This window comes from Martes martes (genome assembly GCF_963455335.1).
Source record: "Martes martes genome assembly, chromosome: 4".
Lineage (NCBI taxonomy): Eukaryota > Metazoa > Chordata > Mammalia > Carnivora > Mustelidae > Martes > Martes martes.
The window spans coordinates 156412088-156427233 of NC_137891.1; the positions used below are offsets into that span (position 1 = coordinate 156412088).

Genomic DNA, 15146 nt, shown 5'->3' on the forward strand with positions numbered 1-15146 from the left:
GGGAAGTGCTTTCAGCAGATGGTTTCCAACTGTCACCTGGTTCAGATCTGCCTACAGCTGCAGAGAGCTGCTTTACCTAAGATCACAATTTTCTAGGGGCTTCTTGCAAATGCCAAACAAGGCTAGGTAAAAAGGTCCAGTTATTTTAGTCTAAAATGGAGGGGCGCCTGGGTGGCTCAGAGGGTTAAGCCTCTGCCTTCAGCTCAGGTCATGATCCCAGGGTCCTGGGATCGAGCCCCGCGTCGGGGGTGGGGGGGTGTCTCTCTGCTCAGCAGGGAGCCTGCTTCTCTTCCTCTCTCTCTGCCTGCCTCTCTGCCTGCTGGTGATCTCTGTCTGTCAAATGAATAAATAAAATCTTAAAAAATAAATAAATAAAATGGAGCTCCCTGAGAAGCAGTACTTGCTGTAAGAGCTGTACCTGATTGTCAGGCCTGCATTGTAGTTTAACTTCTTCTTAGTCCTGCTTCTGCTGCCTTTCCTTCATAGGTATTGATTTCTGTTAAGTATCTTGCATCTTAAACTCCATCTCAGTGCCTGCTTTCAGAAAACTTAATCCCTGATGGTTGGGGGCAATTTGTTGAGGAGGATTTAGTTGTGAGCTGCTAGGATCCTGGAGTTGGAGGAACACTCCTGGCAGTTAGAGGAATGAATGCCTTGGTCTTGAAGGGAGTGTCTGGTCACTGCACTCCTTGTACCTCTTGTATTCATTTCATATAGTAAATTCACACCATGTGGGAACAACTTCTTGGCATTCTGTTTGGCTTCTTTTTCTGAGAACTCACAATAATAAGGTTAGTGGACTAATGAATTACAACCGCTGCTACTACAGCTTGTCCCTAGATCACACTGATACTTACTGTCTCCCTCTAATCTTCATTCTGGATTCTTGGCCAGTATCTCCACTTGTCTAGATGGCATACCAGATGGGTGACTGTCATGACTGAAGAGCCTGAGCCTCCTTACCATGCCTTTTTAAGGCCTTGACCACTGTACTTGTTCATTTACTGTCGCAGTTGGGCAGGGAAATACCAAGAGATACCCCAGTGACAATCCAGGTGCTAAATGTCATCTGTTCCTTTATGCTGCTTTTCTTTGTGTTGGTGACTCTATTTTATTTCATAAATACCATATGTTGCTAAGGTAGCGTATTATGTGATTAAAATCAGGTCTGTTATTTTGGTTTTACAGATCAAATATTACATTGAATTTACTTTATTAATGTTTCTTTGATATATTATCAGGGTGCTAATTGCAGAGGTTTATAGATTGTCACCTCTTTTGTTGTCCCTTGCACATATTATTAATATATTGTCAGGATAATTAGCAACAAAAGAACTCACACAACCAAAATCTTAAGTTTTTATTTCTAGTATTTTGGCATAGTTTTATTTAGAACTTTATTTAGTAGTGAGTGGTTTTCTAGCACCTACTCCCCATTACCTATTCACTTAGAGGTTAGAATTGAAAAATTATGGAGGAGTTGGAGTATAATTTACTGCAGTTTTATAGCCTTATGATAAACATGCCATTTTTAGCCAACCATCAAGACAAGATCATGTTGCTAACTTGTGATAAGGAAGGCAACTAGTAAGTAACAAGTAGCATTGCAAACCTTAGTAAGGAAGCTTTAAGCCCCATGGGTGCCTGATGAGGTCTTGAAGACAAAAGTGTCAGCAGTGTCCTTGAGAAGACTCAGTATTTTGGAACTGGGGGCTCTCACAGCAGGCTTTCTGTCCTTTTTTCCTTCATACTTTTAGTAAGAGATAATTCACATACCACATGACTAACCATTTATTTTATTTTAAAATTTTAAAAAGATTTTATTTATTTATTTGACAGAGAAATAGAGACCACAAGTAGGCAGAGCAGGAGGCAGAGGGAAACGGAGAAGCAGACTCTCTGCTGAGCAGGAAGCCTGACGCAGGGCTTGATCCCAGGACGCTGGGATCATTACCTGAACCAAAGGCAGATGCTTAACTGACTGAGCCACCCATATGCCCCACGACTCACCTATTTAAAGTGTAAAATTAAATTAAATTAAATGGTTTTTAGTATATTTTGTGATGTGGGCTGCCATCACCAGTCAATTTTAGAATTTTTTTTTTATCATCTCAGAAAAAACTCTGTACCCTTTAATATCACTTTCCAATCCCCACCTCACCCCCAGCCCTAAGCAAATACTACTTTCTATCTCTGCCTGTTGTGGAGATATCATATAAATAGAATTATATAATGTGTAGTTTTTTATGACTGGCTTCTTTAACTCAGCATAAGGTTTTCAAGGTTCATATGTGTTGTAACATGGATCAGTATTTCATTTCTTTTTATGACCGAATAATACTCCATCATACGGATATACTATATTCTGGTTATCTGTTCACTAGTTGTTATACTTTTTTTTTTTTTAAAGATTTAATTTTTAAGTAATCTCTACATCCATCTCAGGGCTTAAATTTACAACCCCAAGATCAAGAGTCACATGCCGCACTGAGTCAGCCAGGTGCCCCAGTTGTTGTATTTTTGAGTTTCCCTTTTTGTTATGAATAATGGTGCCGTGTACATTCATGTATAAACTTTTGTGTGGACATGTTTTAATTTCTCTTGGTAATAGAATTGTTGGGTCATATGATAACTGTATGTTTAACTTTTTGAGGGACTGCCAAGCTGTTTTCCTAAGTGGACTACCATTTTACAATAACACCAGCAATGTATGAGGGTTCTAGCTTCTCTACATCTTTGCAACACTTGTTATTATCATATCTTATTTTATTATCGCTATCCAAGTGGAGGTAGAGCACTATTCCATTGTGGCTGATTTAGATTTGCTTTTCATTTCCCTGATGACAAACGATGTTCAGTACCCTTTCATGTGCTTAATGATCATTTGTATATCTTCTTTGGGAAATGACTATTCAGATTCTTTGCCTATTTTTATTTTATTTTATTTTATTTTTTAAAGATTTTATTTATTTGAGAGTGAGAGAAAGAGAGAGAGCATGAGTAGGGGGAGAAGAAGAGGAGGAGGGATAAGCAGACTCCCTGCTGAGCACTGACACTGGCGCTTGATCCCAGGATTCTGAGATCATGACTTAAGCCAAAGTCAGATGCTTAACCAACTGAGCCACTCTGGCACCTTGCCCGGTTTTAAATTGGATTATTTGTCTTTTTATTGTTGAGTTGTAAGAGTTTATTACTTATTTTATAGATACTAGTCCCTTTTCAGATATGCAAACGTACTTTCCTGGTTTTTTTTTTTTTCCTTTTTTTAAAGATTTATGCCCGAGGGTGGGGGGAGGGAGGAAAGAAGAGGGAGAGAGATCTTCAAGGAGATTCCCTGCTAAGTGCAGAGGCCCATGCATGTCTCAGTCTCATGACCCTGAGATCACGACCTGAGCTGAAACCAAGAGTCTAATGCTTAACCGACTGTACCACCCAAGTGCCCCTCCCTATTTTTTGAGTTATCTTTTCAGTTTACTGGTAATACTTTTTGAACCACAAAATTTTTAATTTTGATGATATATAGTTTACGTTTTTTTTCTTTTGTTGCTTATTTTTTGATAGCATGTCTAAGAAACCATCGCTTAACACAAGGTCATGAAGATTTACTCCTATGTTTTCCTTGAAGAGTTTTACAGTTTTAGCTCCACTTTGAGTTGATTTTTATATATGGTGTTGGAAAGGTTTTGAACTTCATTCTTTTTGTGTGTGGCTATCCAGTTGTCCCAGCTTCATTTGTATAAAAGACTGTTCTTTCTCCATTGAATAGCTTTGGTCCTTCTGTTGAAAATTAGTTGACTATAGATGGGTTTATTTCTGGACTCTTAGTTCTATTCCATTAATCTGTGTGCCTGTCTTTATGCCAGTAATACACTGTCTTGATTACTGTTGCTCCATGGTAAGTTTTCAAATTGAGAAATTTGAGTTTCCTACTTTGTCCTTTTTCTTTTTGCAGTTTTACTGAGATAATTGACATATACTACAGTGCAAATTTAAGGTGTACAATGTGCTGATTTGTTACACATGTATATTGCAAAGCATTTACCACAGTAGAGTTAGTTAACACATGCTTCACCTCACCCAATTAACATTTTGTTATTGTGATGGTGAGAACATTAAAGCTGTACTATCATAACAACTTTCAAATATACTGTACAATATTGTTTAACTATGATCATCATGATGTACATTAGATTCCTGGAACTTATTCATCTTATAATTGAAGGTTTGTAGCCTTTGACTGATTTCCCCATGTCCCCCATCTGAGCCCTTGGGAAGTACCATTCTGTTCTCTGTTTCTACAGTTTGGTATTTTTATTTTTTATTTATCTTACTTAAAGATTTTGTTTTTAAGTAATCTCTACACCCAATGTGGGGCTCAAACACACAACTCCAAGACCAAAAGCTGCATGCATGCTCTACTGACTGAGCCAGTAAGATAACCCTCTATGGGGGCGCCTGGGTGGCTCAGTGGGTTAAGGCCTCTGCCTCCGGCTTGGGTCATGATCCTGGGGTCCTGGGATCGAGCCCCACATCGGGCTCTCTGCTCAGCAGGGAGCCTGCTTCCCCTTCTCTCTCTCTGCCTGTCTTTGCCTACCTGTGATCTCTGTTAAATGAATAAATAAAATCTTAAAAAAAAAAAAGATAACCCTCTATGAGTTTGCTGTTTTTAGATTCCATATAAAAGTGAGATCACATAGGGGTGCCTGGATGGCTCAGTCAGAAGAGTATGTGACTCTTGATCTCAGGGTCATAAGTTTGAGCCCCACATTGGGAGTAGAGATTACTTTAAAAAAAGAAATAAACTTTAAAAAAAAAGTGAGATCATACAGTATTTGTCTTTTTCTGTCTGACTTATTTTACCTAAAATAATGCCCTCATGGCCCATGTTGTCAAACACATGGTAGGATTTCCTTTATTTATGACTGAACGATATTCTTTCATATATATGTACACAGACCACGTTTTCTTTATCCATTCATACCTTGATGGACACTTAGGTCGTTTCTACATCTTGGCTACTGTAAAATGCTGCAGTGAACATAGGAGAGCAGACATTTCTTTCAGATAGTGATTTCATTCCTTTGAGTTCCAGAAGTAGGATTGCTGGGTCAGATGGTAAGTGGTTCAGTTTCTAATTTTTTAGTGAACCTTCATACTGTTCTCCTAGAGGCTGTACCAATTTACATTCTTACCAGTGGTGCACCAGAGTTTCCTTTTTCCATATCCTTGATAGCATTTGTTATCTCTCTCTCTCTCTCTTTTAAATAATAACCGTTCTTTTATTTATTTATTTACTTATTTATAAAGATTTTATTTATTTATTTGACAGAGAGAGAACACAAGTAGGCAGAGCAGCAGGCAGAGGGTGAGGGAGAAGCAGTCTCTCCACTGAGCAGGGAAGCCCGATGAGGGGCTTGGTCCCAGAATCCTGAGATGATGACCTGAGCCAAAGGCAGCTGTTTAACCAACTGAGCACCCAGGCACCCCCAGCCATTCCTTTTTTTTTTTTTTTTTAATTTTAAAAAAGATTTTATTTATTTGAGAGAGAGAGTGCGAGCAAGCATGAGGGAGAGGTAGAGGGAGAAGCAGGCTCCTTGCCAAGCGAGGAGCTTGATGCAGGGCTCGATCCCAGGACCCTAAGAACATGACCTGAGCTGAAGGTAGCCACTTAACTGACTGAGCCACCCAGGCACTCCTTGATAATAGCCATTCTAAAAGATGTGAGATGATATCTCATGGTGATTTTGATTTACATTTCCCTGATGAAGTTGAGCTCCTTTTCATGTACTTGCTGGTCATTTGTATGTCTTCATTGGAAAAATGTCTGTTCATTTCCTCTCCCCATTTTTAAAAAACTTGATTGTTTGTTTTTCTGCTATTCAGTTGTATGAGCTCCTTATATATTTTGGATATTAACAGCTTATCTGATATATAGTTTGCAAATATTCTGTCCTATTCTATAGGTTGCCTTTTCATTTTGTCTATTTTCTTTTGCTGTGCAGAGCATTTTAGTTTACTTATTTTTGCTTTTGTGTTTGTATTTTTGGTATCCAAAAGATCATGCCAAGAACTATGTGAAAGAGCTTTTCCCATAAATAAATAAATAAATAAATAAATAAATAAATAATTTTTTTCTTTTTTTTTAAATTTATATTTTAAAAAGATTATTTATTTATTTATTTGACAGAGGAGAGATCACAAGTAGGCAGAGAGGCAGGCAGAGACAGAGGGAAGCAGACTCCTGGCTGAGCAGGGAGCCCTATGCGGGGCTCGATCCCAGGACCCTGAGATCATGACTTGAGCTGAAGGCAGAGGCTCCAACCCACTGAGCCACGCGGGCGCCCCTTTTTTTCTTTTTTAAAGTAGGCTCTATGCCCAGTGTGGAGCCCATTGTGGGGCTTCAACTCATGACCCGAGCCAAGATCAAGAGTCAGATGCTTAACTGACTGAGCCACCCAGGTGACCCTCCCTGTATTTTCCTCTAGGAGTTTTATGGTTTTGGGTCTTATGTGTAATTTCTTTAATTCATTTTGAGTTAATTTTGTAAGTGGTATAAGATAGGCATCCAGTTTTTCTTTTGCATGTGTATATCCAGTTTTCCCAACACCATTATTAAAGAGATTGTCCTTTCCCCATTGAATATGTTTGGCTCCCTTGTCAAATATTAGTTGACCATATATGTTTGGGTTTATTTCTGGCTTCTCGATTCAGTTCCATTGGTCTATTTTTATGTAATACCATACTGTTTTGGTTACTGTTGTTGTTGTTTTTCAAGATTGTTTCGACTGTTCTGGTTCCCTTAAGTTTTCATATAAATATTAGGATCAGCTTGTCAATTTTTGCAAAAAAAAGTCAGCTGGGATTTTGATAGGGATTGCGTTGAATCTGTAGATATATTTGTGTAAGTGGTATTGTCATTTGTATTAGTTGTCTGTTGCTGTTTAATAAATACCACAAACTTTAGTGGCTTAAGGCAACACAGTTTTAATATTTTATAGTTCTGGAGGTTAGAAATATGAAATTTGTCTTGTTGGGCAAAAATCAAGTTGTTGGTCAAGTGTCCATTGATAGGTAAATGGATAAAAAAGATGTAGTAAATATATACAATAGAATATTATTCATCCTTAAAAAATGCAATCTTGCCTTTTGCAACATGGATGGACCTAGAGGATATTATGTTACTTGAAATAAGTCAAAGAAAAATACCAAATGATTTCACTTACATGTGGAATCTAAAAAACAAAACAAACAACATACCAAACAGATTCTTAAATACAGAGAACAAACTGGTAGTTGCCAGAGGGGAGGTATATGGGGGGATAGGCAAAATAGATAAAGGGGATTAAGAGTTACAAACTTCCAGTTATAAAATAAATAAATCATGGAGATGAAAATTATAGCATAGGGATCATAGTAATATTGTAATAATATTATATGGTGACAGACGGTGACTATACTTAGTGTAGTGAACTTTGAGTAATGTATAGAATTGTTGAATCAATATGTTGTATACCTGAAACTAATATAACATTGTATGTTAATTATACTTCAATTAAAAGAAAAAAATGTTAGCAGAGTTGTGTCCCATCTGGAGGCTCTAGGGGGAAATCACTTTCCATGGCTTTTTCCAGCTTCTAAAAGCCACCTACATTCCTTGGCTCATGGTTTTTTCCTCCATTTTCATAGCATATCACTGCAACCTCTGCTTTCATTGTCACACTTCTGCCTCTGACTTTAAGCCTCTTGCCTCCCCATTATAAGGACTCTGTGATTACATTGGGCCCACTCAGATAATCTGCACATTAAAAAAGAAAAGATTTTATTTATTTATTTGAGAGGAAGGGGGGGGAGGGAGAGAGAGAGAGTGCGCAAGCATCTGCACACACAAGAGCAGGGGGAGGGGGAAAAGCAGGCTCTCCGCTGAGCAAGGAGCCCTATGCGGAGCTTGATCCCAGGACACTGGGATCATGACCTTAGCTGAAGGCAGACACTTAACCAACTGAGCCACCCAGACACCTGGATAATCTGCACATTTTAAGAACCTTAATTTAATCCTATCTGCATAGTCCCTTTTACCAGATTCTGGGGATTAGGATGTGGACATGGACATATTTGAGTGGAGGGCATTATTCTGTCTACCGTACCATTTTTTTTTTCTAAGATTTTATTTATTCATTTGACAGATAGAGATCAGAAGTAGGCAGAGAGGCAGGTAGAGAGAGGGGGAAGCAGGCTTCCCGCTGAGCAGAGAGTCCAATGTGGGGCTTGATCCCAGGACGCAGGGATCGTGACCCGAGCTGAAGGCAGAGGCTTTAACCCACTGAGCCACCCAGGTGCCCCTCTACCATACCATTTTAACAGTGTCTGGTCTTCTGACTCATGAACATTGGATCTTTTCCTCTTTAACTTCTTCCAAAAATGTTTTATAGGGGCACCAGGGTGGCTCAGTGGGTTAAAGCCTCTGCCTTTGGCTCGGGTCATGATCCCAGGGTCCTGGGATCGAGCCCCACATTGGGCTCTGTGCTCGGCGGGGAGCCTTCTTCCTCCTCTCTCTCTGCCTGTCTCTCTGCCTACTTGTGATCTCTCTCTGTCAAATAAAAAAATAAAATCTTTAAAAAAAATGTTTTATACTCAGAACAGTACAAATCTCATACTTTCTTGGTTGAATTTATTCCCAAGTGTTTTATTCTTTTTTATGCTATTATAAATGGAATTATTTTTTTTAAATATTTTTTATTTATTTGAGAGAGAGAGCACATGAGCGGGGGTGGGGGGAGGCAGAGGGAGAAGGACAAGCGGGCTCCCCATTGGGGAGGGAAGCCCCATGCGGGGCTCAATCCCAGGATCCCAGGATCATGACCTGAGCCAAAGGCAGATGCTTAACTGACTGAACTACCCAGGCACCCCAGTGGAATTGTTTTCTTGATTTCATTTCTAGGTTATTCATTGCTAGTGTGTTTAAATGTAATTGATTTTTATATAAATAGATCTTGTGCCAACCTTGTTGAACTCATTTATTAGTTCTGTCAGTAGAGATCATTTTTTTTCTTTCCAATCTGGAACGTGTGGTCCTTACTTTGCAAGTCACAAAACTCAGTGTTGTTAGTTCCATAGAATGCATTGGACTAAGGGAGAGTTCTTGCTTTTCAGTGAACTTGGAAATGCTTCTTTTTTAAAAAAATTAACATATAATGTGTTATTTGCCCCAGGGGTACAGGTCTGTGGATCATTAGGCTTACACATTTCACAGCACTCACCATAGCATAATCCCTCCCCAATGTCCATCACCCAGCCACCCTATCCCTACCCCCCACCCCCCAGCAGCCCTCAGTCTGTTTCATGAGATGAGGAGTCTCTTATGGTTTGTCTCCCTCCCGATCCCATCTTGTTTCATTTTTTCCCTCCCTACCCCCCAGACCCCCCACCCTGCCTCTCAAATTCCTCATATCAGAGAGATCATATGGTAATTGTCTTTCTCTGATTGACTTATTTCACTCAGCATAACACCCTCTAGTTCCATCCACATCGTTGCCAATGGCAAGATTTCATTTCTTTTGATGACTGCATAGTATTCCATTGTATATATATATATATACCACATCTTCTTTATCCATTCATCTGTTGTTGGACATCTAGGTTCTTTCCATAGTTTGGCTATTGTGGACATTGCTGCTATAAACATTCGGGTGCACGTGCCCCTTCAGATCACTACATTTTTATCTTTAGGGTAAATATCCAGTAGTGCGATTGCTGGGTTGTAGGGTAGATGTATTTTCAACATTTTGAGGAACCTTCATACTGTTTTCCAGAGTGGCTGCACCAGCTTGCATTCCCACCAACAGTGTAGGAGCGTTTGTTCCCCTTTCTCTGCATCCTCGCCAGCATCTGTCATTCCCTGACTTGTTAATTTTAGCCAGTTTGACTGGGTGGGGTGGTATCTCGTTGTGGTTTTGATTTGTATTTCCCTGAGGCCGAGTGATGTGGAGCACTTTTTCATGTGCCTGTTGGCCATCTGGATGTCTTCTTTGCAGAAATGTCTGTTTATGTCCTCTGCCCATTTCTTGATTGGATTATTTGTTCTTTGGGTGTTGAGTTTGGTAAGTTCTTTATAGATTTTGGATACTAGCCCTCTATCAGATATATCATTTGCAAATATCTTCTCCCATTCTGTCAGTTGTCTTTTGGTTTTGTTGACTGTTTCCTTTGCTGTGCAGAAGCTTTTGATCTTGATGAAGTTCCAATAGTTCATTTTTGCCTTTGCTTCCCTTGCCTTTGGCGATGTTCCTAGGAAGAAGTTGCTGCAGTTGAGGTCGAAGAGGTTGCTGCCTGTGTTCTCCTCAAAGAGTTTGATGGATTCCTGTCTCACACTGAGGTCCTTCATCCATTTTGAATCTAATTTTCATGTGTGGTGTAAGGAAATGGTCCAGTTTCATTTTTCTGCATGTGGCTGTCCAATTTTCCCAGCACCATTTGTTGAAGAGACTGTCTTTTTTCCATCGGACGTTCTTTCCTGCTTTGTCGAAGATTAGTTGGCCATAGACTTGAGGGTCTATTTTTGGGCTTTTCTATTCTGTTCCATTGATCTATGTGTCTGTTTTTGTGCCAGTACCATACTGTCTTGATGATGACAGCTTTGTAATAGAGCTTGAAATCTGGAATGGTTTTAAGTGTTCTTACCCCTCATATACATGTACACAAATGGTAATTATATGATGTGATAAATATATTAATTAACTTGATAATGGCAAACATTTCACAATGTATATATATATTAAATCATATTGTACATCTTAAAAAATCACATTTTATGCAGCTTAAATATATAGAATTTTTATTTGTCAATCATACTTTAATAAAGCTGGGAAAAAAGTGTTCCTCCCTCCAAAAAATTATTTGAAATGTACTTGCAACCTTTATGCAAGTGTGAGATTGTTTCAGAATAAAAAGAAATACAATAATTAATCTTGCATGAATTTTATTTAATAGGAAGTGCTTCCCCATTATCTATTTACTTTGAGCTGCTCAAGAGAATATTTTTTGTAGTCATGGAGATAAAAAATACAGCATGAGGATTATAGTCAGAGGTATTACAGTCATGTTATATGGGGACAGATGGCAGCTATGCTTGTGCTAAGCATAGCATGATGTATAGACTTAATTAAATTACTGTGTTGTACACCTGAAACAAATGTAACATTGTGTGTCAACTATAGTTGATTCAATTTAAAAAAATAATATTTTTTTGTTTCTTAGCTTATAATTCAAATCTCCAAAGTTATTTGAAAAAGAATTACTTTTTAATGTTTTAGTTTCATTTCATGTTCATTTTATTTTTATTTTTATTTATTTATTTATTTATTTTTTACATAAATTAACCCATTTATTATAGGCTAGCAATGTTTCAAACGGTGGTGCTTCTACTGGTCTTTCGGCTCCTTCAGTCTTCTGATGGCAGACTTTACTGTGACAGCAGAAGTGGTGTTGTAGGTCCAGGCGCCACCATCGATGATTTTCATGCAGGAGCCACAATGCCAGATCCCCACTGCTCGTCTTTTCATCTTGGTTTTGCCACAGAAGGAGCAAGTGTACTTGGCGTGCTGGCTTATCTCAATCTTCTTCACCATCTTCCTGAGGGAGGCACCATAATGGGTCCCGTATTTGCCCATGATTCCGACCTTCTTGGTGCGTTTAGCTGTGTTGCTGCAAACTAGGTCTGAGCCCAGAGAGCTCATGTTCATTTTAAAGGTTAAATTATCAACAGTACGAACTCATCATTCATTTTAAGTAATAGTTGGTTATTTCTCATTCAAATTATAAGCTAAATTTTTTAAAGATTTTATTTGTTTATTTGGCAGAGAGAGAGTACAGGCATAGGCAGGGGAAATGGCAGAGGGAGAGGGAGAAGCAGGCTCCCCACTGAGTAGAGAGCACGATATGGGGCTTGATCTCAGGACTCTGGGATCATGACCTGAGCCAAAGGCAGGTGCTTAACTGACTGAGACACCCAGGCGCCCCTAAATTTTAAGGTTTTTTGTTTTTTTTTTAAAGATTTTATTTATTTAATTGACAGAGAGAGATCACAAGTAAGCAGAGAGGCAGGCAGAGAGAGAGGGGGAAGCAGGCTCCCTGCTGAGCAGAGAGCCTGATGTGGGGCTCGATCCCAGGACCTTGGGATCATGACCTGAGCCGAAAGCAGAGGCTTTAACCCACTGAGCCACCCAGGTGCCCCCTAAATTTTAAATTTTTGTGTCTTTCCTGGATGTATGAATTTATAGTCTTCTAACTTACATATGTATCTATTTTCCCCTCCCTCTCTAGGGAGAGAGCACAAGAGTGTGAGCTGGGAGGAGGGGCTGAGGGACGGGGATAGAGAGAATCCTAAGCAGGCTCCACACCCAGTGCGGAGCCCAACACGGGGCTCAGTCTCACGACTCTGAGATTATGACCTGAGACAAAATAAAGAATCAGGCACATGACTGAGCCACCCAGGCACCCCAGTCTTCTAATTTTTTAGTTTTGTGAATATTGGCATTTAATATAATCTCACTTTTTTGCATAATAGTGGCAACAAGAACAATAGCTAATACACAGTGAACATTTACTGTGTACTAGCACTGTGCTAGGTCTTTAAGATGTTTTAAGTTAACTTAACTCTTTTTTTTTTTTAAGAGAGAGAATGCATGCGGGGGCCACATCAGGGGTGGGGGGGGCAGAGAGGGAATCTTAAGTAGGCTCCACGACCAGCGTGTAGAGCCCATGTGGTGCTTGATCTTATGACCCTGAGATCATGACTTGAGCCAAAATCAAGAGTCAGATGCTTGACCAACTGTGCCAGCCAGGTGCCCCTTACTTTAACTCTTAAAACAATCTTCTGAGGTATGTACTGGTATGATCCCAATTTTACAGATGAGGATATAATGCCCGCATAAGCAGCTCATGAAAGTTCCAATAACTGGTTAAGTGCTGGAGCTGAGGTTAGAACCCAGGCAATCTGATGATAAGATAAGATAAGATAAGATAAGATCTTAATCATTATGCTATATTCAATTATATATATAGTGAAAAATAAAACAAGCAGTTTAAATCCAAAGAGTGATTGAGAAGGGGGACAAAGTCAGTTAAATGAAGACAGTATATATTAAAATTATGTTTCCTTTGCTGTCCATAAATAAGAAAATTCAGGCATAGATTTTATATAGTGCATGACAAATCTTTATTGCCTTTAATAACACACGATCTTGCCTTCTATATTATATCACATATATATTTTTTAAATTTAATTTATTTATTTATTTATTTATTTGACAGAGAGAGAGAGAGAGAGAGATCACAAGTAGGCAGAGAGAGAGGGGGAAGCAGGCTCCCCGCCACAGCAGAGCCCGATGCGGGGCTCGATCCCAGGACTCAGATCATGACCTGAGCCGAAGGCAGAGGCCCCAACCCACTGAGCCACCCAGGCGCCCCTTATATCACATATTTAATGTACAGACCTTTTAAAAATAAACTAGGTGGTGTTGTACTAGAACCATAACTCTACTGTTGAGCCCAATATATTAAATTCATATAATCACAGACCTATTATGTATTCATGTATATTGGATGGTTATAATTTTAATACAAGGAAATAATTCACTTTGCAGTATAGATAGAACAATCAAACAGGTAACTTCATAAATGGAGAATATGTTATTGATTTTATTCACTTTATCTTTATTTGGCTTTATGATTTACCCAGAGCAATTTAAATATTCTCAGTCTTTCTTGTGTTACAGAATTTGTTAGAAAGCAGTAGGTTTTTACAGAGGACGAAAAGAGGCAGAACATTTGGAAGTTGTACTGAGGAGTGGTTTATAAAACTAACTTTTTAAAAAAAAGATTTTAGTTGACAGAGAGAGAAAGACAGTGAGAGAGGGAACACAAGCAGGGTGATTGGGAGAGGGAGAAGCAGGCTTCCTGCAGAACAGGGAGCCTGATGGTGGGGCTCGATCCCAGGACCCTAGGATTATGACCTGAGCCAAAGGCACATGCTTAACCAACTGAGCCAAACAGGCGCCCCTATAAAGCTAACTTTAAGAATGATTTGGATGGCGGTTGTAATCTAAATATGTGGCTCATTTGCTAACTGCTCCAAACCCTGTGATTCTAGGAAGATTATAAGGTCACATTGTGGGAGAAAACAATGTGCAGCAGTTTTTGTAGCTCCTTTTATGGGAGTATAGTTTCCCCCAGAGTTCAGCTGTAGGAGATGATGTACCTGAAGGTGCTTGTTAAAATATACAGTTCTGGGGGCGCCTGGGTGGCTCAGTGGGTTAAAGCCTCTGCCTTCGGCTCAGGTCATGATCCCAGGGTCCTGGGATCGAGCCCCGCATCAGGCTCTCTGCTCAGCGGGGAGCCTGCTTCCTCCTCTCTCTCTCGCTGCCTGCCTCTCTGCCTACTTGTGATCTCTGTCTGTCAAATAAATAAATAAATCTTTAAAAAAAAAAATATACAGTTCTGTACTGATATAAATAGTGAATTTTCTAAGATCATATGTGGTGAATTTGCTGCAGAACTGTACATTAGCATTTTTTTCAGTTTTCTGAATAGTAAAATATTACATTTTTTAATAATATATTTTGTTTTTAGCTCACTGCTCTAAGCGTATATTTGGAGTACTAATTTGGCACTCACTTCTTCAGTTATATTTTGTTCCCTTTAGCCAACATATATGCTATTTATTTACAACTGAATTTTATCTTCTTTTTTTGAGCAGATTAATTTTGGGGGAAGGAAAATACAACTATTAGTATCTGTCAACAAATATGGTCAAAACAAAGTATATGAGCAGAATCTGAACAGGATCCTGTTGGTCCAGCGTCACAACCATTTGAGCTACATTTGGCTCAATCATTGAATGGATCTTCTTTTCCTTCTTTCTTTTTCTTTTTTTTTTTTTGAACATTATATCTGAGTCCACACCTATGAGCATTCTTACAATACGATTTGGTTTCCTTCTGAATTTTGGATATTATGGATTGGGAGGATTTTAGAAGAATCTTTAGGCTGAAAAATTGGTATAGTAAAATTTATGATTCTTTAAAGCAGCATGTGAGTGGAAAAGGTAAACTGTTACTTGAATAGCTTCATTTATTTATTTATTTATTTTT

General features: G+C 38.9%; 2 protein-coding genes across 2 annotated transcripts in view; one reads left to right on the forward strand and one right to left on the reverse strand.

Moving 5' to 3' along the window:
• The window catches only part of ZSWIM5 (zinc finger SWIM-type containing 5), a gene marked incomplete at both ends in the record, with an annotated part of 216933 nt that overhangs the window by 18430 nt on the left and 183357 nt on the right, over positions 1 to 15146 (forward strand). The gene's annotated exons all lie outside the window — the stretch shown is intronic.
• LOC308340732 (large ribosomal subunit protein eL43-like) lies at positions 11418 to 11732 on the reverse strand (the record flags this gene model as incomplete). Its single annotated transcript, XM_080800063.1, has 1 exon — positions 11418 to 11732. One exon carries the CDS (start codon positions 11730 to 11732, stop codon positions 11418 to 11420), a length of 315 nt encoding a protein of 104 aa, XP_080656189.1.